This window comes from Corvus moneduloides, chromosome 21 (genome assembly GCF_009650955.1).
Source record: "Corvus moneduloides isolate bCorMon1 chromosome 21, bCorMon1.pri, whole genome shotgun sequence".
Lineage (NCBI taxonomy): Eukaryota > Metazoa > Chordata > Aves > Passeriformes > Corvidae > Corvus > Corvus moneduloides.
This window is the reverse complement of record NC_045496.1, coordinates 2580868-2606020: the sequence shown is the minus strand read 5'-3', so window position 1 is coordinate 2606020 and position 25153 is coordinate 2580868. Positions and strand designations below refer to the sequence as shown.

General features: G+C 46.9%; 1 protein-coding gene and 1 long non-coding RNA gene across 2 annotated transcripts in view; both read left to right on the top strand.

Annotated features, from left to right (window-relative positions):
- The first annotated feature begins 10591 nt into the window (after window positions 1-10591).
- LOC116454214 lies at window positions 10592-11782 on the top strand. Its single transcript, XR_004244040.1, has 3 exons — window positions 10592-10788; window positions 10946-11029; window positions 11738-11782. It is a non-coding gene; the product is annotated as an uncharacterized LOC116454214 (long non-coding RNA).
- A 679-nt stretch (window positions 11783-12461) lies between these two features.
- The window catches only part of LOC116454463 (centrosome-associated protein 350-like), a 35267-nt gene continuing 22575 nt past the window's right edge, over window positions 12462-25153 (top strand). Inside the window, exons 1-9 of the mRNA XM_032131107.1 lie at window positions 12462-12659; window positions 13413-13482; window positions 13920-14527; window positions 16339-16437; window positions 19009-19137; window positions 19461-20170; window positions 20535-20626; window positions 20712-21391; window positions 21835-21934. Of these exons, the coding sequence (XP_031986998.1) occupies window positions 14005-14527; window positions 16339-16437; window positions 19009-19137; window positions 19461-20170; window positions 20535-20626; window positions 20712-21391; window positions 21835-21934 (2333 nt within the window). The 5' untranslated portion in view covers window positions 12462-12659; window positions 13413-13482; window positions 13920-14004. The remainder of the gene's footprint in view (window positions 12660-13412; window positions 13483-13919; window positions 14528-16338; window positions 16438-19008; window positions 19138-19460; window positions 20171-20534; window positions 20627-20711; window positions 21392-21834; window positions 21935-25153) is intronic.

Below are 25153 nucleotides of genomic sequence, written 5' to 3'. Positions count from 1 at the left end.
TGTTTCTTCAGGACCTGTAAAGAAATTAGAGTTTTCAAGGGCTTTTACAATCCTTCTTTCCACTGAGTCTGGTCCTAAGGCAACAACACTCCTCTCATCAGAGAGAAGGACTCAGTGAGGAACCATTATTTTATCTCCAAAGTAGAAGCACAAAAGGTTATTACAATCTGCAGATAACCTGTAATAGAGACTCACAGCCAGGAATATTATTCATACGTGAAATAAAGAGGATCATCTGAGAGTGAAGAGTTGTTTTACTGACTGTGATTGTCTCTTTTAAAAACGTCTTGGAGCACAGACATTCAGGAAAAGCTCTGAGTAACGAGCTCCTCTGATTAATTCAGCTGTGTGCAGGCACTCCTGAAACAGCAACAGCTGCTGAGCACAGAGACCCTCTGGGGCTCAGGAGAGCTCAGCTGCCCAGTTTGGGGCTGGGTAAGATTCCTGTTGGGCAGTACAGCTGGATGCAAGCCCTTCCCAGAACCTGGGCAGGAACACAGCCAGTGGGCTCTTACCTTTCTTTCCCCACCCTGGGCCCAGCCCTCTCTGCTGGTACAGCATTGAAAACACACATCAAGACCTTCATGGTTCTCACAGGTTACATCCCCTGGTGTTTGGGTGCACCTGAGGATTTGGCCTTTGCTTTGTGCATATTTACACATCCTGTGTCTCTGATGTCCCTGAATTTCCTTTTCATTAGTGCTCCTCGGGGCCTCAGAGGAGGCAAACAAAGCAACAGAGCTCATCCGCTTCCTTCAGCTTTCAAGCTTGACTGAAAATGCTTCATTAAATAAATAGCAAGAGACCCTTAAAATGCCCTTGCTCCCAGCCTTGTAGAGGCTTTGATGAAATGGAACCCCGTGGCCTGGCACTGGCCTGCTGGGGAGATTGGGATTTTTTAGGCAAGGCCAGAGGGGACTGTCCTGATGCCTTCGTGCTGATGTCACGTATCCCTTGGATCCACAAGCCAGCAGCCCCTCTTCCACTGAAATCCTGCTCTTTACCTCGGAGCAGAATGACTGTACAGAGTGCCTGGGAAGGCTTTTGAACTCAGAAAGTTTCAAGCACAGGAGCTGATGTTGTGGCAGAGTTCTGCCTCGTGCCAACCTCCTCTGTGCCCTGGCATCTCCTCTCTGGATGCAGTTTCCTAAGGGACACTGGACCAGCTCGCCCTGGCACCCCTGTGATGTCTGCAGCAAGCTCTGATGCTCAAGGAACATCTCCGCTTCTTTCTCATCCCTTGGTAAATTCCCATCCCTTCTCACTGCCTGGGAGCAGCTCTTCTGTTCCTGCAGAATTCAACAGCCTGGTGGTGCCTGCTCCAAGAGAGCTTCAACCAAGACCCAAACAGGGTAGTGGGAGGCTCTCTTGGGGCTCACCAGAAATATGCTGGATTTTCTGGCCTTGGAAGCTTTGGTGGCGGTACCAGGGAGCTTTTCTTGGAGGCACCTCATCAAAACTCTATTGCTCAGACAAATATCCCAGAGCTCAGTCATGATCAGCTTCTATTTACAATGTTGGCAGTGGGTTTGTTTAACCAACTTCAATTTCCAAGAGTCAACAGACAAAACCCCAATTTCTTCTGCTGGAAGTCTGGGAAAACCTCCTGTTGGCATTGACTGAAATAAAGAGTAATCTTGTGCTAAGAATTGAAAGCCCGGGGGGGAAATACATATTTTCACCTTTGAAGGGGGCTTTATTTCCTTTTTAAGTTGTAACTGTTGGTAATGACATTAACTATGAGCATGTTTGGGTTTGTTTTTAAGCAGATTGCCAATATTTGCAGTGTAATTGCATTATTTAGTCAAGCTTCTGCAAGTGCTTTCCAAACACTCAGGGTGGAACTTGTTTCTATTTAACTCCCAACAATTCTGTGAATCAGAGGCAGGTGGAGAAGAAGCTGCTGGTGAAGTGACTCTGTCACCAACCACAAGGTCACCGAGGCTCCTGCAGCAGAGCCCCTCCAGTCCCCAAACCAGCACGTGGTGACAGGAAGCACATTCTGGTTATCACCAAAACTGCATCAAACCACAGGCTCAGGTCTGAACCCATCAAGTTCCTAATCAGCAATGAAAGCCAGTGCAAAAATACCACCATTTACAGCTCAACTCTGCTCAGTTTGTACACATTTTTCTGTATTTTTTGCACTTGAAGGGAAGACTGTTCTTAGCATTCTCACAGAATATTAGGACAATATTGTAGCAACATTAAGCAGCATTTTCTAAAAGTAATAATTCTCATTTTAGGACTGGTAACTGGAAGACACCATTAATGCTTATTTTTGAGCAAATAACAGAACGCAAAGAAAGTTTCAAAGGCCCAAAGAAATCCTTCCCTGTGAGGGTGGCAAGGCCCCGGCACAGGGTGCCCAGAACAGCTGTGGCTGCCCCATCCCTGGAAGTGTCCAAGGCCAGGCTGGATGGGGCTTGGAGCAGCCTGGGATAGTGGAAGGTATCTAGTGTTGGAACGAGAAGAGCTTTAAGGTCTCTTCCAGCCCAAACCCATCTGTGATTCTGTGATTTTATTAAATATCTTAGAATAAAAGTAAGTGGGATTACCCAAGTACCTCATTAATCCAGTGCTGGTGCAATGCTAATATGGGATGCAGTCAAAAGGGCTGTGGAATGTCAAGCCCTTGCTCCAGAAAACTGCTCATCAAATAAGCAATTTTTCATGTAATTTTAGTTAATAAAGATAATTCTGCTGACATAATAGATTTAGACCTCTGCAAAGCAGTTGACTTAATCTTGCATGACATTCTGTTAAAAATAGTAACCCCCCAAAAAAACAATTCAATGTAGCTTATTTTAAATGGATGGAAAAATTAGTAACATGCATCAAAAAGTAATTATCTGATGAAGGAATTTCTAGTGTGTCCAAAAGGATTTACTCTTCGTACAGTGTTATCCAACACTGTTATCAATCCCCATTTTATCAGTGATCTAGAGAATGAGTAGGAACACGTTAGTGGTAAAGTTTGTGTTTAAAAAAAAGGGGATTTAGGACAGTAACAATTAATGGGAGAGGTGGGATTGATTTGTTTGGTAGGGCTGTGAGAGGCCATGGGGGCTACTGGGAGCCGCCAAACCAAGTGTAAGACCCCAAAGTAGCACTGCAGCCAAGACTGTAAATATCACCTACAGGAGTGATGCAAAACTGGCAGGTGAATTGGTTCCATTTACTTAAATGAATTTTAAAGTCTGACTTAATCGTGGGTGAGACTTAAATTTATAGACAAGAAAATTTCTGGGAATAGGAAGTGTTTTGGTCTAGGGGAAAGTGGCACATCCAGAACTTGCATCGAGGCAAATTCAGTCTGGAAATAAGAGGTGATTTTTAAATGCAGGTAATTAAACAGTGGCACAATTAACTTCTTAGCAGCAGAGTGCAGCCTGCATTAGGTGATGTGTGGAAGAACGGTGGTTAAAAATGCTGCCGTTCAAACACAGGTTCTGGGGCTGATGCAGCGTTCACCCAGTGTTTGTGTTATGCCAGATCTTTAATTAGACAATCTGCCCTGTTAGCTGTGAAAACACTCTTCTCGTTTTACCCATTGATCGGGGTTATCCATCGATATTTGATATTTTCCCTGGCTTGGCAAATCTCAGCGTGTTTGTGGTGTATCGATCCCGTGGGTGATTAACAGCCTGCATGGCCCGGGGGGGGTGGGGAATGAATGGCACCGTTTGCTCCAAGTGGGATCAAATATTTGTGTCCTTCGTTGTTTGCAGCTTGGAAAAGAACACTCCTGGTTCTGAGGGAGAGGTTTGGGACTGGCAAAGCTCTGTTAGTCTATGTCTACAGTCTCCATCCCCTCTCTTTTCCCTGGAAAAGCAAAGGCACTGAAGGCGGTGGCTCCTCGGAGCAGTGTCCCTCCCTCCTGGCTGCTGCTTTTGACTTTCACTCCAGAGCTAAATGATGTTGTCATAGAAACCAAAAAAGGGGCATGTGGGAACCCTTCCAGTCCGGGCGGTGACAGGACAGCACATTTCCCTCGCATGGATCTTGGTCTCTACAAACTCAACACCTTCCTACCAGAAAAATTAATCGAGACCACATTTTCTTACCAAATTCTTGCACAGTGATGACACTCCTTGCTCCCGGTGTCTCTGCCCCTAAATAACCATCATTTCCAGGTAGCCAGGGTCTCCTGTTTCTCTACCACGCCTACCCCTTGCTGCAAGCGAACAGAAACTCCTCGGGGTCAGCTTCCCTGCTTACATAAACTGGGAGAGCTCTGGTTGCTGGCACAGGGCTGCACCACTCTGCATCAGCAGGGAATCGAGCCTTCAACATACGCTGGCTTGATTTTCCATTGGAGATGGGCAGGCACTGGTATCTATTTTCCTTTGCACTTAGCTCCATATAGATCCATTTTGTCAATAATAAGGCAATATTTTTGTTGGTTTGCATTGTTATCTGAAGAGACAGAGGGGGGAAAAAAAAAGCCAGACGAAAAAATTCCAGTCAGTCGTAAATGATCTTGGGTTAAATGACTGTGCTGCCTGGCATCCCAGGGGAGAGCAGGAATGAAACTCCAGCAAATCTGAGGGCAACCTGACTTGACGGAGCGTAACAAGGCAGGAGATGGCCTGTTGTGTTGGCTTAGCCTGCTGCTTCTCCACTGACACTGCTTTGGATTGGCATTTAGTGGTGAAATAAATATAATCGAGGGGAATCAGGTGAATTTATGAGCAAAGGGTCAACAACCCCAGGGACTGTTCTTAGCAAGTGGGATCTATAAAGCTCCTCTGCTCTCATAACCTCTGGTAGTCGTGCTGGTGTCCCAGCTGGGACTGGGCAGAGCAGCTCTGATGCCAGGGCTGAGATTAATGGCCTGCAAATTGCTGAGTAGATATAAAAAGCTGAAAGGTGAAAGGAGGGATTTCAAAAGCTGAAGGCACCAGGAGAGCACTCCAGAGAGGAATAAATGCAGCAGGGAAGTGGAACTCTGGCTGGCAGCATCTGCTGTGTGGGCAGGACTCGAAACAGGCAGCAGCAGAGGTACGACAGGAGGACCCAATTCCCAGATTTTGATTGGACTGTTTGGATTTTGAACATATCATTCTTGTTGAAGGAAGAGGCTAAATCTTGCCATTTTTGGTAGCTGTCTGATGCCTTGTTGAAAGGTTCAAGCAGAACAAAGTAACACGGAAAGAAAAAGCTGTGGAGCACAATAAAACACCCTTCCAGAGTGCAGAGAGCTTTGAGACTTTGCTGCCAAGGACTCTGCATTTTCCAGCTCAAAAGGAATTTTCCTTCTTATATTTAGTGACAGAAATATACCCAGGTGTGTGGCAACCTGCATGTTTCAATCCAGTCACACTAAGGCATGGTAAATCAGGAGATTTTGAGGTTTACTATGACAACAAGGCAAATTAGTTAAACTTAGTGGAGCTAAAGCCCAGCCTGGCCCCATGGTGGTTCCATAGAAGTCAGATTTAACCACTGCTCTTAGCTGGGAATGGGATCACACAGATGTGTGGTGTCTGATCCAGGAAATTATGGGCTCAGGCACCCAGGACCTGGTAATAAATGGTGATGAAGGCAGCACTGCAAAAATAATGTTGTTGCTGTCTCACAGCACTCCATAGATCACTGTGCTTGAATGTCAATAAATGGGGGCATCTGAACACTGTAAATCATTCCCCACTTCTCTGATCCCTTGTTACAGAGCAGGGCCTGTCACAGCATATTTGGTCTCACTTTTAGGTGTAACAGGCTGGTTTGGGGGCTTTTACCAGATGGACTCTTCCCCAGCTCCAAACCAAAAGAACAAACTGGGAGCATCCCTGAGCTGTGGGATTTCCCATCTGTAGGTTATGCAAGCAGGGAATGGACTCTGCTTCTCGTCCCTCTGAGGTTGTTGGACACAGGTATTGTGCCTGCTGCTCTGGTTTGGGGCACAGGGAACACGGGGCTGCTCCTGCCCCCACCAAAATCCACAAGAACCTTTGCATCAGCTGCTGAGTGTTTTAGGTCAGGCTTTAAGACACCTCATCACTCCGTACTGTAATTCTCACCACCCACGTACCCTTCCTTTCTCACTTTGCAGTGCAGGGAGACAAGGTGGAAGGAAATGTGCCATTTTACCTGTAGACTGGTGATTTAAATTGCCCACTCCCAGCCTGGCACTATAAATCCTCTCCTGCAGCTGGAGAGCCCCGTTTACTACAGCGGGTTTCCATGGCAATCCTGTGCTCTCCCACATTCCACTGCACAGTGCAGGCAGCCCCCCCCCCCCCTTTTCACTTCAGATTCCATTCACATAGTCTCCTATTGATAGGAAAAAAACCCAAACGGGCCATGGATAGCTATTTCCTATCTTAACACACTTTCCCCCAATAACTGGATGATGGATCTGTATTTTAGCCCATCAAGAGAGCACTTGCCCTTTGCCAGACATCACTTGGCAGGCAGCACAACATCCAGATATTCTGAAGGTCTGGTTCTATCCTGACACACATTACTCCTGTTATTTTAGGACATCAGTAGGAAAAGACAAGCTTGATATTCCCTTGTGTTTCTGGCTCTCAGCCAAGCAAAGGCAGCGTGTCTCTGTTGCAGCAAATCTTTCCCTGAGCTTGGGCAGCCTCGTGGCAGCCTCCCACCTGCATCCGAGCTGTTCTCAGCACTCACTGCAACTCAGTCACTGAGGGGATGGCACAGCCCATGGGAAAAGGATCTGCTGCTTCCCAACAACGTAGGAAGGAATTAGGAATTTCATCTGCTAGGACTGAGAAAGGAAAAGAGGAAAAGTTATCAGTGGTACCAGCAAAAATCAGACTGCTCCCCTGTCTCTGGGTGTTTTACACGAACACTGATATCTCACAACATTACCTGTGGAGGAAGAAATCTGTGTCTTATCTCAGGAACTGTGACATGGCACCGTTAATGGGGCAGCCCATTTGTCTCAGTGTTATTATGCTGCTGATTTGAGAGATGATATGTACTGTTTAGAATGACTTCAAAGCGTAGTGGTTCGCTAAGCTCCTTGCAGGTTCAAATCAAATCCCAATTTAGAAAGTATCTTTATCTTTGTCCCTTTTAACTTCAGGTGGTGTTTTGTCACACATTCCAGTGGGTGTGGGATTGGGGCCTTGGCTGTCAGACTTCAGAGCAGTGCACTTGGTTTTTTTTATCAGCTGCCTCTTCCCTCCATATGCTCACTACAAAATTCATGTCACATCCAGCTTGCAATCGAAGTCTCGATTTGGGCTTCGATTGTTTGCTAACTGAGAATTGCTGTGAAGATGGTTTGCAATGAAAATTGCTTAGTCAGGCACTGTAAAAAAATCAACAAAGAAATACCATTCTCTTTCCTTTTAGCTGGACGTGTTTCCCAGAAGTGAGGGAACTCACAACACTCCCACAAAGCCAGGCACAGGGAGCAAACCAGCAAGAGAATACAAGGAGTGTGTCTGCCAGAGCTGTGGGTTGTTTGGAAGATTCTTGGGGCATGTCTGGAGGCTGCAAAAATGTCAAAACACTGAGACTTAGGAGGAATTTCTGGGTTTGGTGCACGTACATCTGCACTTCCTGAATTTTGCTAGACCTTGTGGGTTACTGGGTGAAATATTTCCTAAACAGTGACAGTGCACAGCAGCAGAAGCTTCTGGGAGGTGAGTCCATGTCAAACAAACCTCCAGGCTCCAAACAGCCTCGTACAGGGTTGAGTAAATACCAAAGCCACTTGCCTTTGCCTTGCAAAAACACCAGAAATCCACACTGGAGCTCTGAGTGCGGCAGAACTGGGCACTACTTGCCCCATTCACAATCGTGTGTGTAAGTGGGAAGTGCTGATTGGGAAAAAAGAAGACTCACACCCGGACAATGTGTGGGAGGTCAGCTGCACCTCCCTTGGCAGGTTCTTAGATGAGAAACTCTGCAATGTCCTTTCCAGAAAAAGCCTAAAATTCCTTTGTCAAACCTCCTCTGAACATGCCACAGCCTGTTGTCGGATTTGCTAAAATGAGTAGGTGGTGGTTGGAGTATCTCTATAGGGGAAATTCAGTGTTTGGGGGCTGATGCAAACCCGGGGCCTGTTCCTGCCTTGGTTCCGTGTTGACATGAGCTGTGCAGTCAGCAGGACAGAGCTGTACATGACTGGCTCATTTCGCTCATGCAGATCTAAAATAAAAATCCTGATGGATTTGCTCCTCGTTGCCTCAGCTCACACTTGGCTCCCTGACTTGGGAGTTTCACACGCTGCAGAAGTGGGATTTGGCCCAGTGATAGGTTTCACTTCATCTCTCAGCAGATTTGTGGTCTAACACTGCAAGATGTGCAGCATAACACAGTGGCAATCTGTCACTCTCCTGGCTCTCGTCAGCTCCGACAGCTTGCTGAGAAAATACGGAGCCAAAATAGATGCCAGTGCGACCTGAGGGACCGGAGAAGCGTTGCCTGCCGAGAGCTCTGCCTGTCACAGCACAGGCATTCCTGCTCCACTTGGCTCTTCCATCATCCCAGCAGGCTGGGACCAGCCCTGGGCTTTCCTGGTGGCTGTCACAGCTTCCCATCTTCCCAAATCTTCCCTGAGGGTCGCCCTCCTGCTGCTGTGAGGTTGCACATTGTGTTCTCTCCCCTCTCTGAGGTTCCCTTGGCACAGTGGCTGCCCCTGAGCCCAGAGACTGCAATTAGGGCTCTTATCACTTGTGCACCCGGAATAGCTGTGGCTCCCCTCTTGGACCAGCTCTGCATTCCCAGCACTGAAACCTCTAATCAGGCCAGAACGTTGGCTTGGAACAGCTTGAAACGGGAACTTTGCGACTCCAGTCTGCAGCTCAGGAATTCCTTGTTTGGTTAGACTTGAAAAGCTGAACTGCTGGGGATATCTGAGCACAGGCTCTGAGCAGGGACATTTATTAGGTTAGGCTGAGTCTGTTTCTTCAAGAGGACTTCTCGGAGACCACAGGGATCCGTGGGCATGAAAGGATGTGGTGCCAGTGTCTTGCCTCACCCTCTGAGTGCTTTCCAGTAATAACCAACACTCACAATCCTGACACTACTGCTAGAAGCAAATCTGTAGAGTTATGAAGAATGAACAAAGAATTGAAGATATAAACCAGAAAAGGGAGTCAGATTCAATATAAACCAAAATGCTGATGGAACAGCACTCAGCTCTCTCTGCTCTGCAGTGGGGTGGGAGAAGAGGATCCAGAGCCTTTTCTTGGGGTACTCACTGAAATTCAACCCCCAACAGTAGTAAGTGGGGCAAGAATAAATGTGTTTTATGGCTATTTGCAGCCATAATTTTGAGGGGTTGTAAGAAATGCACTGTCAGGCCTCAGTCCAGGATACCACAGCCCACTAAAGTCCATCAGATGCTTCGTCAAGAAGTGAAAATGCAAAGGAAAGTGATTCGTGGCTGTCTTGTGAGTTTTGCTGCTGCTTCCCGTTGCAGGTTGGCTTTGTCCGAGGTGGCACCTGCTGCTCTCCTGGCTTGTCCCGGCACAAACTGGGGCCGGGAGGCTCCCAGCACCGAGTGCTGCAGCTCCCGTGTGCAGGCTGCGTTTGCCCTCTGCTGTTGGCTCATCAGACTGTTCCCTCCAGATAACCCGAAACCTGGAGAACATGAACGGTTACCCACTGATTTCAAATACTAACACTTAAAAGATTGTGACACTTAAAATAAGTGATAACCACAAAGGGGGAAAAGCCTCACCTGAGACTTTAGTATACATTTATTTTATATTATAAAGATTTTGCTTATAAAGACCAGAAAACTTGGGGTTTTTTTTTTAATTTAATTTTAATTTTTCCCTAAATAGAACCTAAAAATTAAGCCCTCTGCTCTCTTGAAAGCAGGGATTCAGGTGTGACTGAGAGCAGGATCAAACGCTGGGTGAGCCCACAGGGGAAGGTGTGAGGAGAGATGCCCTGGAATGGGGAGAGCTGCTCTGCAATGAGGAAAGATGCCCTGGGATGAGGGCTCAGGGAGGTCTGGTCCCTCTCCTTGCTCTGGCATCCCAAAAGTGCAAAGCTGTTCCCGCCTGGGCCTCAGGTTGGTCACCCTGCCCTGTCCTCTGCAGCCACCCAGCCCTGCCAGTGGTCACTGCCAGGATGCCAAAAGCCCTGGAAAGGACACAAGGGCTTGTCACGAAATCTGCTGGCATCTTGCCACGTGTTTGCAAGCTGAGATCAGCATTCAGGCTCCTCTTGTTGCTGTTTGTTTTCTCCTCTGCTCCCAACAGCCCCCCCCCTTGTGCTGTGGCCGCTGTCGCCCTGCGCGGAGGGGCACAAACAAAGGTGTGGCGATGGCTGAGCCCTGGAGGGGCTGGTGGGACTCCTCCGGTCCTCCCACTCCTCCCAGGACTCATGGGCAGGGCAGGGACTGGCTCTTCTGCATTCGCAGCTGGTAGCAGGGAGCCTGTGGATGGCTCAGCCAGGGAAGGAGCAGCACATGGGATGTTCAGTGCTGGGATCGGTCTCACACCTCCCTTTGGAAGTGCCTTGGGGATTTGCCACTCTTGAAAGGCTGCAGATCATCTCCGAAGGGCTTTTGCACAGCTCTTAAGTGGAGATTCTGTTCCATGCATGGCTGAGGCTTCAAAAGGTAAGTGTTGAACGGGCAGGAACAGGGGGATGGAGGGGATGGATGGAGGGGATGGATGGATGGATGGATGGATGGATGGATGGAGCTGATTTTCCTGACTCTCTGACCATCCCTGAGCTCCCAGGCAGCTCTGCAAAGCGCACTGACCCACGGCAGGACATTTACCAGCTCTGTCATATCCGTGTCTCTCCTAAAACTCTGTCACGAGGCTGAGAAATTAATAATAGCAGGTAAGATTTGCAAACACCACAGAAATGTAAATGCTGAGGCTCTTCATGGGCAGTCAGCAATTAGAGATGAGAAAATTTATATTCCCATCAGCATATAAATGCCCTGGGTTGTTCTCAGAGGGCAGCCGTGACCGGTCCCTTTGCATGGTTGTTTCAGACATGGAGACCGAGTAAGCAGAGCTGGAGCAGAGCCGAAAGATGGAGAACAGCTTTGCCTCTGGAGAATTGGATCCTCTAACTGGTGTGTGGGTAATGAGTTTCCACTTTGCTCTGCACAGTCATAGCAGAGACTTGGGTAACTTTATTTTAAACCGAGGATTTATCTCTTGTGGAAACACTTTAGTGCTTAGTTTAATCTGGATTGTGTGACTTCAGGCACAGTGGAGCAAATATTTTAAAGTTTGGAGAGTGCTGGGGAGTTTTGTAACTGTTCATAGCCCTAACAGCAACACCAACCCCCTCATTTCATGCTGCTTTCTAAAGAAACCTGCTCTGTGAACCTTCCTCAGCCTGAAAGCATCACAGCTCAGTTTCTGTCGAGTGCATTCAATGAGTTCACAGCAGGAGCTTCTCTGTATCTGATGTGGCACTTACTTTTTTTTCCATAAAAAGACATGAGCCATTCTTTCATGACTAGTCCTGAATGGGATTTTTTTCTTGTAAGCAACTACTACAAATAGGACTGAATTGGGAAATTCAGCTCAGTCTTTTTAAAATGTGTGCTAGTATCAGCAAGGATTTTGCTGAATAAGCACTAGCATAGCCCAGAGATCTTTAGCTCTGATGGAACTCAGCACACATTGAGATACAAAAGCAGCCCAGACACAATTTTTCAGGAGCAGTTCTGTGTTTCAGCCACCAGCTCAACGATCTGTCCTGGTTTGGGCATGAGGGGAAACTGTCAATAGTGAAGAGATGCTAAAACATTTTTCCTCTCTGGATTCCACAGCTGTGGCCTTGGCTTGGAAGAGTCTCCAGGAAGCCAAAGCAGTGGTATGTGCAGTTCAGGGAGCACTTGCTGTCACAAACCTTTATCTCTTTCTGTCAGCTGCCTGTTCATCACCTCCACGGCTTAATTCCATGGAAATATTGTAATTGAAAGCAATGTAAACCTGCTATTTGTTTGTTCTTTCCCAGTGAACACATCACCTCTTTATTTGCTAAATAACAAAGAGAGGATAAGGGGAAAAGCAAATAATTTTACCCTATTTCACAACACTCACAAACTTAATGACAAGAACAGACAAAGCTTTGCCTTGCTTGTGGTTGAAGCCCTGAGCAGAACAACAGCTGGGACATCCTCTGGATTCTCCCTGTCTTATCATCCTCTTCGTGGGGAACATGATGGAGTTGTGAGCACAGCAGCTGCCACCATAACTGACATTCCTTGGATAAATTCAGGATATTATCCAAATCCACAGGGTGTTGCTTGCGCAGCAAAGACCTGACAGCAGCATCCCACTGCTGGAGTTGCTCTTGGCTGGGGTCACTTCCAGCTTAAGCTGTCCTTAAAAACATCAGTAAAAATCTGAGGCACACATACTTGCAAAGTGGCAATAAAGGAGAGAGGTGATTTCACCTCTTATCCTCCCAGTCAATTGCATTCTTTCCAACTGTAGGAAATACCACATGGAACATGCTCAGACAGGCCAGTATTTACACAGTAACTAGGAGCTGCAAAATCAATCAGAGAAGCAGCGGATGCCAGCAAAAAACTACTCCAGAAATAAACCAAAACATATGTCTCCCTTCAAAAGAAAAATCTGCCTTTTCACAGCTACAAAGGATTGAAAACAAATTTTATCATCAAACGTGGAGCTGTGCCAAATCACAGGCAGCCAGAAGAAAGCTTTGGCACGAAAAGAGCTTTGGTGAGTTCTGAGTTACTGGGAAACCGCTGAGATGGGACTGCTTTGGTGCTGGAGGGAAGGGAAGGTGGCAGGAGATAGTGAAAACCCCTCTTTATGGAGGCAAGTGTGTATTTTCATCAGCTTTCTGTAGTGTTCCCAGCAAAATATCACAATGCTCAGGAAGTCACATCTTGCTGGGGAGAACTCAAGCAAAAGCTGCAGCATTAACACCCACCAGCTACAGCACGGCAAAAGCTCCCTGTGCTTCTCCTCTGAGGGTTTATTCTCCAGAGACAACTGAAGTGGTGTAAATGCAGCATTTTGTTTGCTAACTTTGGCAGGAACTACATAATGTGTTTAAAATCATTTCTAAAAGATAAAGTGGGAGAAGAAAAAAGCAGGAAATGTAACCCAATTCCAGAACATTCTTAAAAACTAATTACAAGAACAGACTTCACTTATTATTTTTACATCTGCTGGGTATTTGTTTTTGAGGTGGTTTATCGGCTGGGAACAGTTTCAGCTGCCAGCCTTTAATATATATTTAATATATATTTAATATTTATTTAATATTTATTTAATGTTTATTTAATATTTATTTAATACTTATTTCATGTTTATTTCATGTTTATTTCTTGTTTATTTTATATTTATTTAATATTTCTGGGCCAGGTTTGTTTGGGGGATAGTCCCCAGTAAAAGTTGCTCTTTGAATTTAATGGTTAAGGCATATTTCTGACATTTTGACACTGACGTGGTTTTGATGTGCTGTAGATGGCGAGAGGAACAAAGACGAAACAGCTTTGAGTGAGAAAAAGAGCAGTGAGATTGCTCCAGCCCACAGGTAAATGATAACCTGAGTGTACAGCACTTGGGGGGTGAGCTGGTGAAGGCACATGTAAAGGGATTTAAAATTCTGGGATGCAGGACTTCAGAAAAAGTTTAGAACCTTACTGTTCCTTAGAATGAAAAGGGAACAAAAGAGTCACCAAGCAATTTCACCCTCAGTTGTGACAAACAAGGCAGAGGAGGAAGGCAGTGCCTGATATCAGTTCTCTGCCCATGCTCATAATTTCTCTTACCAGATCACAATTTGCACTGTACTCTCCTAATATTATCTTCATTTGCCAGACTGCTGGTGACTGGCAAAATGCTGATTCTGTGGAGACGCCGAGGTCGCCATCAGAACACGTACAAGCTCAGCAGTCACTCATGGCAGTGTATTTATACAAATTTAATAATACCTCCTACATACTGACCCTTGTTTCTCTTTTTCTTAAGAGGGGGAAGCTGTGCTGTTCTCTTCCCTGCTCGCTCACAGACCTGTTTGCCCGAGAGCCCTGCTGTGACCTCTGGCCCGTCCAGAATGACCCCTCTGGCCCCCAGAGCAGCCTCAGGACCTTGCAGCCCTGCCAGGAATTGGGCTGTGGATGGCGAAGGCTCAGCTGGAACATGGGTCCCTGCAAAGAGCCTGGACAGCCCAAGAAGGGACAATTTCCTTCAGCAGGGAGATTCAAGAGGATTCCCAGTCCAGAAGGAAAAATGTCCCTGCTCCCTGCATCGCCCACTTCTCTCCTGTGCAGGGAGCAGCTCCTTCTCTGTCCTGTGTGGCAGCAGCACTCCCATGCCCACGGCTCTCCTGCTTCCCACATCCCACCTTTCAGCAGCCAGCAAGGCCAGAGATCAGAAGCAGGAAGAGCTGTGGAGAAAATCGCCCCAAAATAAGTTAGAGCAACTCAAGAAGAGGATCCAGGAGCAGAAGAGAAAGCAGCAAGCAGCAGCTCAAGAGCAGGAGCGCCTGATTTTTGCTAAAGAGCCCCTGCCAAAGAGAGCCCTGAAAAGAAAGGTGTGCAGAGTGGCCTCTGCTCCTCCTGCTCCAGCTTACAGAGGTCAGTGACAGTCTGGAATCCATGGAGAAAGGCTGGAACTGGGTATTCACTAGCAGTGCCTTGGCACAGCTGAATAACTCACCGCGGATTCCACCCCTCCCTGTGGTATCTCTGGGCATCACCCATGTTCTTGTGATAAATCCATTTATTTCTGCAGCTACAAACCTCCCTGTGCTGTACATCCCACTGCTCAGTTCACTTCCTCACCGGATTTCCTCCCCAGCACACACAAATTCATAAATTTCTTTCCTCAAAATAGTAAAGAATTTGCTGCAAATCTATTCTTTTCTCCCCTTTCCTCCCACATTCTTCCTTTTGCCATATATAAAACATGGAATAGGAGCCAGGAGTACAGTAAGGAGGAAAGGCACCACAGGTATTTAAAGCAGGAATTGTGTAGTTCAGAGGCATTACAGGGGATTTATCAGCTCATTCAGTGGAACTGGTGTGGTTCTGAAAGCAAATATTATTAGACCTCCTTATCCTGCTTTGCTGCTAAATTTGGGGCCAAAGAACCATCCATCTACAGCTGTCACTTCAGTTTAGTGTGGTTTAAGATCTCGGATTGCTGGGAGCAAGGCGTGGAGTCAGGAGCTGCCCAGGGCCAGCCCGGCAGCCTCAGCCAAGGGGGATTACTGAGGGAATACAGCACTAGAGGAGCAGAGCTGAAAAGCTGCACATAATAAATCTTGTTGCTGTAATAGCATTAGTGTTAATTCACTGGGCACTGGCATCCCTGTCACACACTGCCAGCTTCCAGGGGCGTTTCCCTTGGATTTGCTCCCCGTCACCTTTTGCAGGGATGTTGTGGTGCTGCCCTCAGGTCTGTGGGAGCCACGTGTCCCTTTCCAGCTGCATCAGGCAGCACTTTCTGTCACCACTGCCTGATGCTACCCCTCCTAAAGCCAGAAGCCAGAGCTGAGCCTCTCTGGGACATTCCCAAGGGAAGGCTTGTTTAGTTTGTTTTTAACCCAGACCATTTTACGCAACTGAGTGAGGGAACTGCCAGACAAACTGTTCAGCTTGCAGGACAGACACAGACTCTGAGGCTGGGGATTGACAGCTCCAGACACTCAGTTCAGCTGCATCTTGTTCACTTTGTCTGCCTATACTCAACTGCTGCAAAAAGTGTGTCACAGCTGCTTTGCCAGATATTCCCTCTGTCAGACACCTGCAGCCCAGCCCTGGGAGCCCAGTGCTGCTTTCCACACATGCAGGAGCTCAGCTATTGAATACCAGCATCTGCACAGCTCCTAATGGGACTCAAACATTTCTTTTTCTGGGTTTTAGTGCTCCAAACCCAAGTCTGCCCTCTCCTTGCCTGATGAAGAGCACAGAATACCAGGCAGAGAAGGATTTAGCATCCCTGGACAAGGAAGGGATTATAAAAAAGCCCCAAAGATCCCAGGTTAGCAATGAGGTATCATAACTGGGAACTTCCCCAAGTACTCAGTGTTTGCTCTGCATGGAAAGGTTGGCCTGGATCTCCAGAGACACCAAGGGGAGGGTGTCCCACTGCACCCACTGGATGCAGCAGTTAGGTCAGGGCTGTGTGCACAGTAAACCGTGGTATGGACGGACAGCATCATGGATACAGCCTCAGGGATGGATCCAGGCCAACGCTTCCTTTGCTGGCACATCTATACCACAAAAATAAAAAAAAGGAGTCCTGCGTTTTTTGTGACCACTTTCAATAAAAACACTCCTGCTTTTACATTCCAAGGGAATGGGATTGGATTGTTGGGTTCAGCATGTTTGATTTTAGCTACACTAATTCTTTTCTGTGATTTATTTTCCCCTCCTGTTTAAAGACCAAAGAGAGAGAAGCTCAGCACAGAGAATCCAAACAGAACACCAGAGGCAGCTTTCATCCACATCCTGTGTTCTGGAGAAAGCAGTGGCAGGGAAAGGTAAGGCTGAAAACGGTGAGAAATTACAAGGGCTGATGGACAGAATTGCCTGGAGCAGCTGAATTCCAGACCTGCCAGGATCAAAAATCATCAGAAATGAAAAATAAGTCATACATCCTTGGTGGGAAGAGCTGTCTGTCACCTACTCAGTTCAGTTTCCCTAATGAATTAAGGGTGCCACCAAAGGCAGGGATTTCCTGGCCTGACAAGCAGGGACCAAATCAAGGCAGTGAAAAGTCGGATTAATTATCCAAGTCTCAATTGCTGGTTCTCAGTTTTATTTGGCAGGTATTTCTAAGGGCAGCTTTGAATCCCTGGTGTAATTTTACCCATTTAATGCTATTGCTTTGCATAGAAGTGGTTGCATTTAGATGTTGTGGGGAAGAAGTGGAAGTGCTGTGGGTTGTACTTTACACCAGCAAAGTCACCAAGTAACTTGTGTGTAGCAGAAAGAAAAAAATCCAAGCTCTCTAATTCTATGCAGATGGAATTATGAGCATAGTGTGCTCTACTACCTAAGTATGATTTAAAATGCATGAAATATTTAATAATTTCCTTCTCTTTTTTTTTTTGTTTGTTTGGGTTTTTTTGTTTGTTTTTTGGGGTTTTTTTGTTTTAATGGATTGTTTGAAAAATGGCTTGCTCTTCCTCTGAGAGTGGGTCATAATAAGACCATGCTACGTGAAGCATTCATCATTGTAACTGCCAGTGTCATGGTGTCTTTATTGGCTATTAGTTTCTGTCACTGAAAGAGCCAAGGCAGGGCTATGAAGAGATGAATGAGGGGCAGGGGTCAGAGCCAGAGTACTCAGGAATTTGATGAATTATAAATTTGCTGTAGTTAACAAAAAATTAAGTCACCACAGCTATAAAATATTCATCTGTTCGTAGGTAGGAAAAAACCCAGGAGAATATTTAAATCAAAAGACTTTCTTCTATCAGCTGTTCTCATCAGGAATGCAGGCTGCTCTTGAACTTTAGCATCATAGTTTCTGTAGTTAATGAACACGATGCAGATAAAAAAAAAGATTTAATTGAAATAAATAACATGTGAAGCAATGTTCTGTTTGCTCCACATATTAATTTGTCTGGTGCATTCAGAGGAACTAAGACAGGCTACAAAATAAATGCACCCTGCATTTTTAGTACTGCTAAACACAAGCCAAAGTGATACAGGAAGGTGTTTCCTTAAAGACATGGATGGATCCCAGCACTCCTGAGCCCAACAGATCTTGGCAATTCCCTGTGTGTTCCTGCTGTGAACACCATGCACAGATCTGGTGATAATTCCTCTGAAGGCTTCCAAAGGAAATCCATGGGATTATAGGAAGTGACTTCAGCCCCACAGGGAGTGCAGCTCTTCCTTGTCTGAAAAACATCACTCCCCTTGTGACACGATTCACATGAGCCTGCAGAGCATCTCGGAGGCTGCTGCAAATGAAGACATCAGAGCTGGTGGCTGTGACTCCAGCCATGGCCATGGTACAGAGGAGAAGATGTTGCCTTACACTGTTCCCAAAGCATAGGGGAGTCTCAGGGCAATCCCACTGACCAGTCAGTCTCTGGAAAGTCCTTTGTGTCCAGCAGCTGCCCTGACCCCGAGGTGCTGCCCACAGCTCAGCACACAGACAAGTTATGAGCAGCAGCTTGAAAAGCCTGGCTCAGTCCATTGACTGAGCACTGAACCACATGAGCTGAGGCTGATACTGATTTCAGAGTAAAATCTTTCCTATTAAAAAAAAAAAGTGAGTGTTTTAATTGGGGGAGATTTTGGGGGTGAGGATTTCCATGCAAAACCCAGCTAAGTACCTGTTCAGCCACCTTGTGCTGGAGAAGTGTTTGCAATAAATACATAAATGCACAAGTATTGGCATGCTGTGAATGCAATCTGAAATTATGAAGTAAAACAGTGATAAATGTTGTCTATTATGTGACACCACCTATTAAGCAAGAGTAATTTGTTTGTGCTGCATTCTGCACTGTTTATTTCTGCATTATACATTGTCCCTCGTCCTGTATCCTTCATTGATTCTTCCACACCACATCCTGCTGATTCTCACCAGTTTAAAAATGAATTAGTTTCCTCTGGTGAGTTTGAAGTAATCACAAGGAAAAGAATAATTTTGTTATCCCCTTGCCTTCAGTTCTCGAATGGGCTGGTACCCAGAAAGTCCTGACCTTTTCTCAGTGTACTTGAGGCCTTTGGGAGTCAGTGACTTCTGAGTAAAACTTGTAAGAACTGTGTGAATGTACCACAGGTGTTAAATGATATAAATGCTGATGGTAAAGCCTTGGGAAAGCACTGAACCTTCACATGTAGCACTCATGAATTCGTCTAATTCATGACCCTCGCAGCCTCCAAAGTTTGAGTGCTTTAAAAATGTTTTGTTATCAAAGTAGCACCAACTTTTTTAAAAATTTTAAACCTGCTCTGACTGATTTTTTTATCTCCCCACCCCTTGATTGTGATTCCTGGAAATCACCATTAAATAGACTTGAATAAGAGAGTTACAATAATCTTTCAAAGAACATGTGGGGCTTTAATAATTAAATACAAACTCTGTGTTTCAGGTGTGAATCTACCTGGTGTTTCTGCATGGAGAGAAGGTCAGAAGTTGGCTAGAAGGCTGCTGGGTCCACCCCCTCCATTTCCACATTTGAGGAGCAGACCTGGAGAGCAGAGCACAGCAAAGACCTTTGGTATAGCTGCCCCTCTACAGCACTGGTTGTTTTGGCACACAAACTAAAACAGGGGTTTTTAAACCTAATTGAAAAAAGCTTTCCAGGCCCTTCTGAGCACCTTTCTTTAATGGCTCCTGCAAAAAAAAATGGCCACTGCAACTTCACCTTTCACCTTTACAGATTTATCTTCTCCCTTGAATATCCCAGATTTTACAACAGACACGTGCAAATAGTCCTCAGAGCTGCAGTAGGAAGCAGGTTGGGAGATGCACACTATAGACACAGGAATTGTCACTCTCTGAAGTAATTACATCATTGTTGTTTCCAAATCTTTCCCACAGAACCTTTGGAAAGAGGTCGAGGACTTGGGGCAATGCCAGCAATGGAAAGCAGCTCCAGAGTAAAGGGAAATGAACCTGTGGGGAAGAGCCCTGGATTCCAAAGCTCTGTGGTTGCTCCCAGCAAGGCTGGAAGGGGCAGCAGTGCACCAGCAGGGGATGCAAACCAAGCACTCAGAAACCTTCTCTTGCAAAGCCAGTCCTGTGAGGAACACAGACTTATCAGGCTCCCCAGAGATGCTGTGAAACAGCAATCTCTAGGGATCCATTCTCCTTCACCAGGACTTTGGGGCATTCCCTCTGCCTTCAGTGGGGAAGGGATACAACCTTCATTAGTGAAAGATGGAGCCAAACCCAGCACCTCAGGAAGCTGCAGCAGAGGAAAAAGTGCATCTCCTCAGAGACAGAAAGGGTCTGAGAAAGAAAACCTTAAGCAACCTTCAAAGAGGAGGGGAAACCTTAAAAAACCTCACCCCTACAGCCCTGAGAGCGTTCGGGAATTTATGTACCGAAAAAAGGCAGAAAGAAAGAAGAAACTCCTCGAAGAGAAAAAGTCTTCGGTGCAGGCTGCAGAGATGAGGAAGAAGAGGTTACAAGAAGTGTACAGGAAGCAAAAAGAAGCTATTGGGAAGAAAACCTGTCCTGATGAGATGCACAAATCCATTGGGAAAACGGGTTCTGCCAAAGGAAATCCTCAGTGTGAACTTGAGCCTGTGAGTCCTAAGGAGTGGCAGATTGAACCCCCTCCAATCTTGATCAGTGCAGCACCGTGTAGGACATGAAACACTTCATACAAATGCTTTGAAGTGCCAGGGAGAAAAAGTTTTATCTAGAAAAATAGAGCAATTAGCTTATAATTATGGCATAAACTGCTGGGCTCATTAGTAGGGCTGGAACCCTTGACTTCGGGCTAAAACCCTGGAAATCTCCATTGCCTGAGTGAAAAAAACAGGTTGGCTGTGTGGTGTGAGCAGTTTTCCTGTTACATGAGCCAATTATTAAGGGGAATAAAAGCCAAATATTACCCTTCTGTTGCCAGCTGTTTAGTGCTTACACTGATGGGCTCTTCTCTTTCAGGAGCAAACCAGTGGGGGAATCCTGGAAACGAGTTTCATGGCCTGGATGGATGAAACATCCTCTCCTCTATCACCTAAAGATCACAGAGGCAGGTACTCACACATAAAAGGCATCCTAGAAAGCATCTTTGTCAGCTCACACTGCAGACATACTCCTCTCTTTTGTTTCTTTTGACAGGAATCAACTCCTAGAAACAGCTCAATCACCTAAAAAAGGGGAGGCATCAGGTCCTGCAGCACCACTGGAATCCCAGTGCTGGTTTCTCAGTCCTCTGAAATGTGAAGACTTGAGGGACTGCTCTCCTCCAGCTCTGCATTCACCTCCTCTGAGCTTTTCTGCTCCTCAGAAAGATGCAAAACCTTCCTCCAAGGACTCATCTTTTGGACTTTCTCCACACGGAAGCAAGCACGATCAAGTGAGAACCATTCATAGTCTGTCCAAGGAACTTGCAGAAAAGATTGACATGGCAAGGGAGAGGCTGGGTGCAGCAAGCTGGGTTAAAGGCTCTGCTGACAAACAATCAACAGACACAACTCTGGACCTCTACAGTGAGCCTCCTTCTGCCCGAGAACCTGAGACTTCCAGGGATGAGCAAGACAGGACAATGACTGTACAAATGCTTCTGGACACCACAGATCCTGATGTGCTACATGAGGCATCCCATAGGGAATGTCATGGACTGGGCAGGATTGGCCTGGTGGGCAGCACTGAGGGAGCAACAGCCGTGGACAGACAGAAGGAAATGCCAACTCCTTTGCCTGGTGGGAATGCTGAGAGGGAAGAATTGCCCTGGATCACTCATAGTGCAGGACAGAGGCACCTCAGCTCTGCAGGAGACCTGAGGAACACATTGCAAGGTAAATCCTTTTGACGTGACACAGCACGGATGCTCAGGTGCCACTGCCCAGGTCTTCCAAAGCTACAAGCAGGGGTTAGGCTTCATCTCCCCTTGGCTATTTATTGGAAGTGTTGTGTCTTGGAAAATCCCTGAGCAGTGGCTCTCCTAGGTTTTCCTTTCCTCCCCTCTCCTTGCACCTGTGAAAGTACATCTCTTAATTTTATCAGTGGCTTTGCCATCAAGTTTGGACATGTCACTTCACCTTCTGGTGCCTAGGCTTTACCAGAAGTAAAAGAAGTATAAACTTAACCCCACGTAATTAAAAACCTGTGAATAAGAAGAGCTGTATGGAGGTGAAGTGCACACATCTATTCGTAGGCAGCGAATAGATGCCAAAGCTTGGGCCATTTCATTTCTATGGAGACCATATTTATTAAATGTCTTCATTTGTCTTTTAAAAAGGTTTCCCTGTGCATAAGGGCTCCAAGGTGGACGTAAGTCTGTGGCATGAAAAGCCAATAACCAGCCCAGCCTCTCCAGCTCACAGATTCCCCGCTAGAAGGTAAACAAAGCCAGATATTTTATTCTCTGCTAAATGCGCCTCATGCACATGTATTTAAAATAAGGAGCACCAATTCAGCTTGGAGCCAGACTCGGGGCAGTGGGTCTTCTAGGTTTCACTTCCCTCTCATTGCATCTGTGAAATGACATTTCATAATTTTATCTGTGGCTTTGCCACTGATTTTGGACACATCACTTCCCCTTCTGCTGCCTAGGTTTTTCCACAAGTAAGAAAGGAAATGTAAACCCAACCCCATGTAGCTGGAAAACTGGGAATAACAGAGCTGGATATATTATCCACTGCTAAATGTGCTACACAGACTTAAAATAAATAGTGGGGATGGTGAGTTCCCCGGGGCTGGTGGATCCCCGGGAGCAGTCGGTGGATCCCGGGTCCCGTGGGTTCCTTAGGAGCGGCGGTTTCCCCGGGTCCGGTCGGTGGATCCCGGGTCCCGTGGGTTCCTTAGGAGCGGTGGTTTCCCCGGGTCCGGTCGGTGGATCCCGGGTCCTGTGGGTTCCTTAGGAGCAGTGGTTTCCCCGGGTCCGGTCGGTGGATCCCGGGTCCGGGGGGTTCCTTAGGAGCAGTGGTTTCCCCGGGTCCGGTCGGTGGATCCCGGGTCCGGGGTGTTCCTTAGGAGCAGTGGTTTCCGCGGGTCCGGTCGGTGGATCCCGGGTCCCGTGGGTTCCCGGGAGCAGTGGTTTCCCCGGGAATGGTGGATCCCGGGAGCGGCGGATCCCCGGGTCCGGTCGGTGGATCCCGGCTCCGGTGATGCCCCGGGCGCGCTGCCATGCCGCTCTCTCGCCACCGGAGGGCGGCGGTAGCCGCGGGCACGGAGCGAGCGCCTGGGTAAAGCTGCCCCGGCCTCCTTCGGGCGGGGAATAATTACAAAATTAATTTCGTGTGATTGCTTTCACTCGCTTTGCTGCCACTAAAAGTGGGTGAAGGATTCCCGTCACTGCAGCTCTGTGGGTTGTGTGCGTGCCGAGCAACACCTGCTCACACACAGCACCTTTCCTTGGACAGCACACGTGTGATATTGTGGAAAATTGGTTTGGGAACAGGAAACTTGTAGAAACAAGGATTACGTTAATGTAGGTTGTTGTCAGCCTACGTTAATTAAATATTTAATGGAGAGAGCAGTCGAGAGAAACCCCTTTGAATTTGGCCTGACTTAGAGAGCAAACTGCCCCAGGTGGGTCTTCTCTGGTGACAGGGGGACCATGAAGGGACAAACGTTAACTGCAGGTCAGAGTGTGTCTGTGCCCAGCCACAGAGAAGGACAAAGCCAGAGTCCCCACAGAGGCCACACGACTTTGCAGAGACGTCTTCCCCAAGAGAATAAATCCCCTGAGCCCTGGAAGATTAAATGTGACCTGGACAGGCAATACCAAAGAAAGGACCTATGTGCAGCAAACTGGCCTGCACGTCCCCGGTGTCCCGCTCAGAGACAAGGATGAGGAGTTGGTGCTGTGGGGTCCTGCCCAGGCAGGAACAGTCTGGCTCTGCTCCATGGGCACTCTGATGGTGCTTGGGAATGAGCTGGCTGTGCCAAACTACCTGCAGCTAAACTTCTCTAGTGGGAAAAGGAGTGTTTTTTCTCTTTTTAACGGAAGGTGGGATATTAGGCCCAGCATTCTTTTCAAGAAGATTGTTTACAGCTTTACAGCGCAAAGCAAACATGAGGAAAATGAAAATTGGAAAGGTAAGTCCAGACAGATGAGCTTACCAAAGTTATGAGGAGTAATTACTGGAATTACTGAGAGTTAAACCCCTGTTCTTTGTGCACAACCACCACACTCACAAAGGCTGGGCTGATTTCTGCTCCGAGAGATCAGTTGCAAGGATTATGGAGCTGTTCTGTCACAGAAGATGGCAAATGTATAAAACATGAGCGCTGGGCGCTGAGAGTGTGCAGTCGAGAGAGTCAGAGCTGTGTCTGCACTGAACCTTGGGAAGCACAGCCCAGCAGCCGTGGGGTCCATCACTCTTGTCCTGACACAACCCAAATTCACAGGAATGGATGGTAGGTGCAGGACCCCCTGGGCCCAACAGGAACAGCCCCCCCCAGCTGTAAGGGACAAGCATCAAACCAAGGAGAAATAAGACAGATTGCACTGATCTGCTGAACAATGCAATTACTGAGAAAGCAAAGCAGCCGGAGTCAAAAAGTCCTCAGAGCATCACTGAAAAAACACCAATAAAACCTCTCAAACAATAAATCACAACCCTCTTGCAAGTGCTGCTTCAAAAGATGAGGAGAGCTACTTGCAGATAAAATATCGCTGTATTTAGAGATTAGAAGTGGAAAGTGTGGCTGTATTGTGAATGACTCCAAACTCATCTCCTGGTGGGCTGAGGGCTCCCTGTGATGCAGCAGCAGTGACAGTGAGGGGACAACATAAAGGAAAGACCACCCAATGCCTAACCCTTTCCTTAGCTACTGGTAAAGGAGATAATTAATACAAAGGCTCAGAGTAAAAGCCTGTCTTTTGTCCTCAGCTTTTATTTGCATATAAACTAGAGTCTAATTTTGCACCTCTGCTGAAGCTTGGACACTCCTGAAGTTGATCTGGTATCAACTGATTCACTACAGATCAGATCAGACAGAAAGCCACCTGACAAAGCAGCACCAGGGTGCTCTAAGGAGGTGACTGACGAACTTTGCAGGGCCAGAATTTCTCCTGCTCCAGAACATTTGCACTGTGAGTGCATGCATTCTCTGTGGGGAGTGTTAGCAGGCAGTGAAGGGAGCCTGTCTCTTGACTTGCACACAAAACTTCACAGGCTGTGCTAACAGGAGGGATCAGTGCTGTGTTCTCGGTCTCGTAAACCTGTTTCTGTAGAGCTCTCATTGATGTAGCTGGAGCTGGGTTAGAAAATGTGATGGTAAAAGCAGCTGAGTTGGGTCTGTGCTCTGACTTCCACTGCTAAGGAGTTAGGAGTCCACATTTGACTACAACAGACCAAGAGTTGTCTCTCTCAAGACCTGATCTGAACAAAGCCACCTGTTAAAACTGACTGTGTGACGCCCTCATTCACAAATACAAAGCACCCAGCGCTCCAAACTCAGTGCTCTTGAGCATGACCTTCTCCACAGCCAGTTTCAACAGCACAGTTTGCTGTTTACATGTTTAATTATAGCCCTGAAAACAGCGGCTCATGTTCATGCACGAAATCCCGCAGGTGCCTGTTTCCATAAGAAATGTTCCCATTTCATGC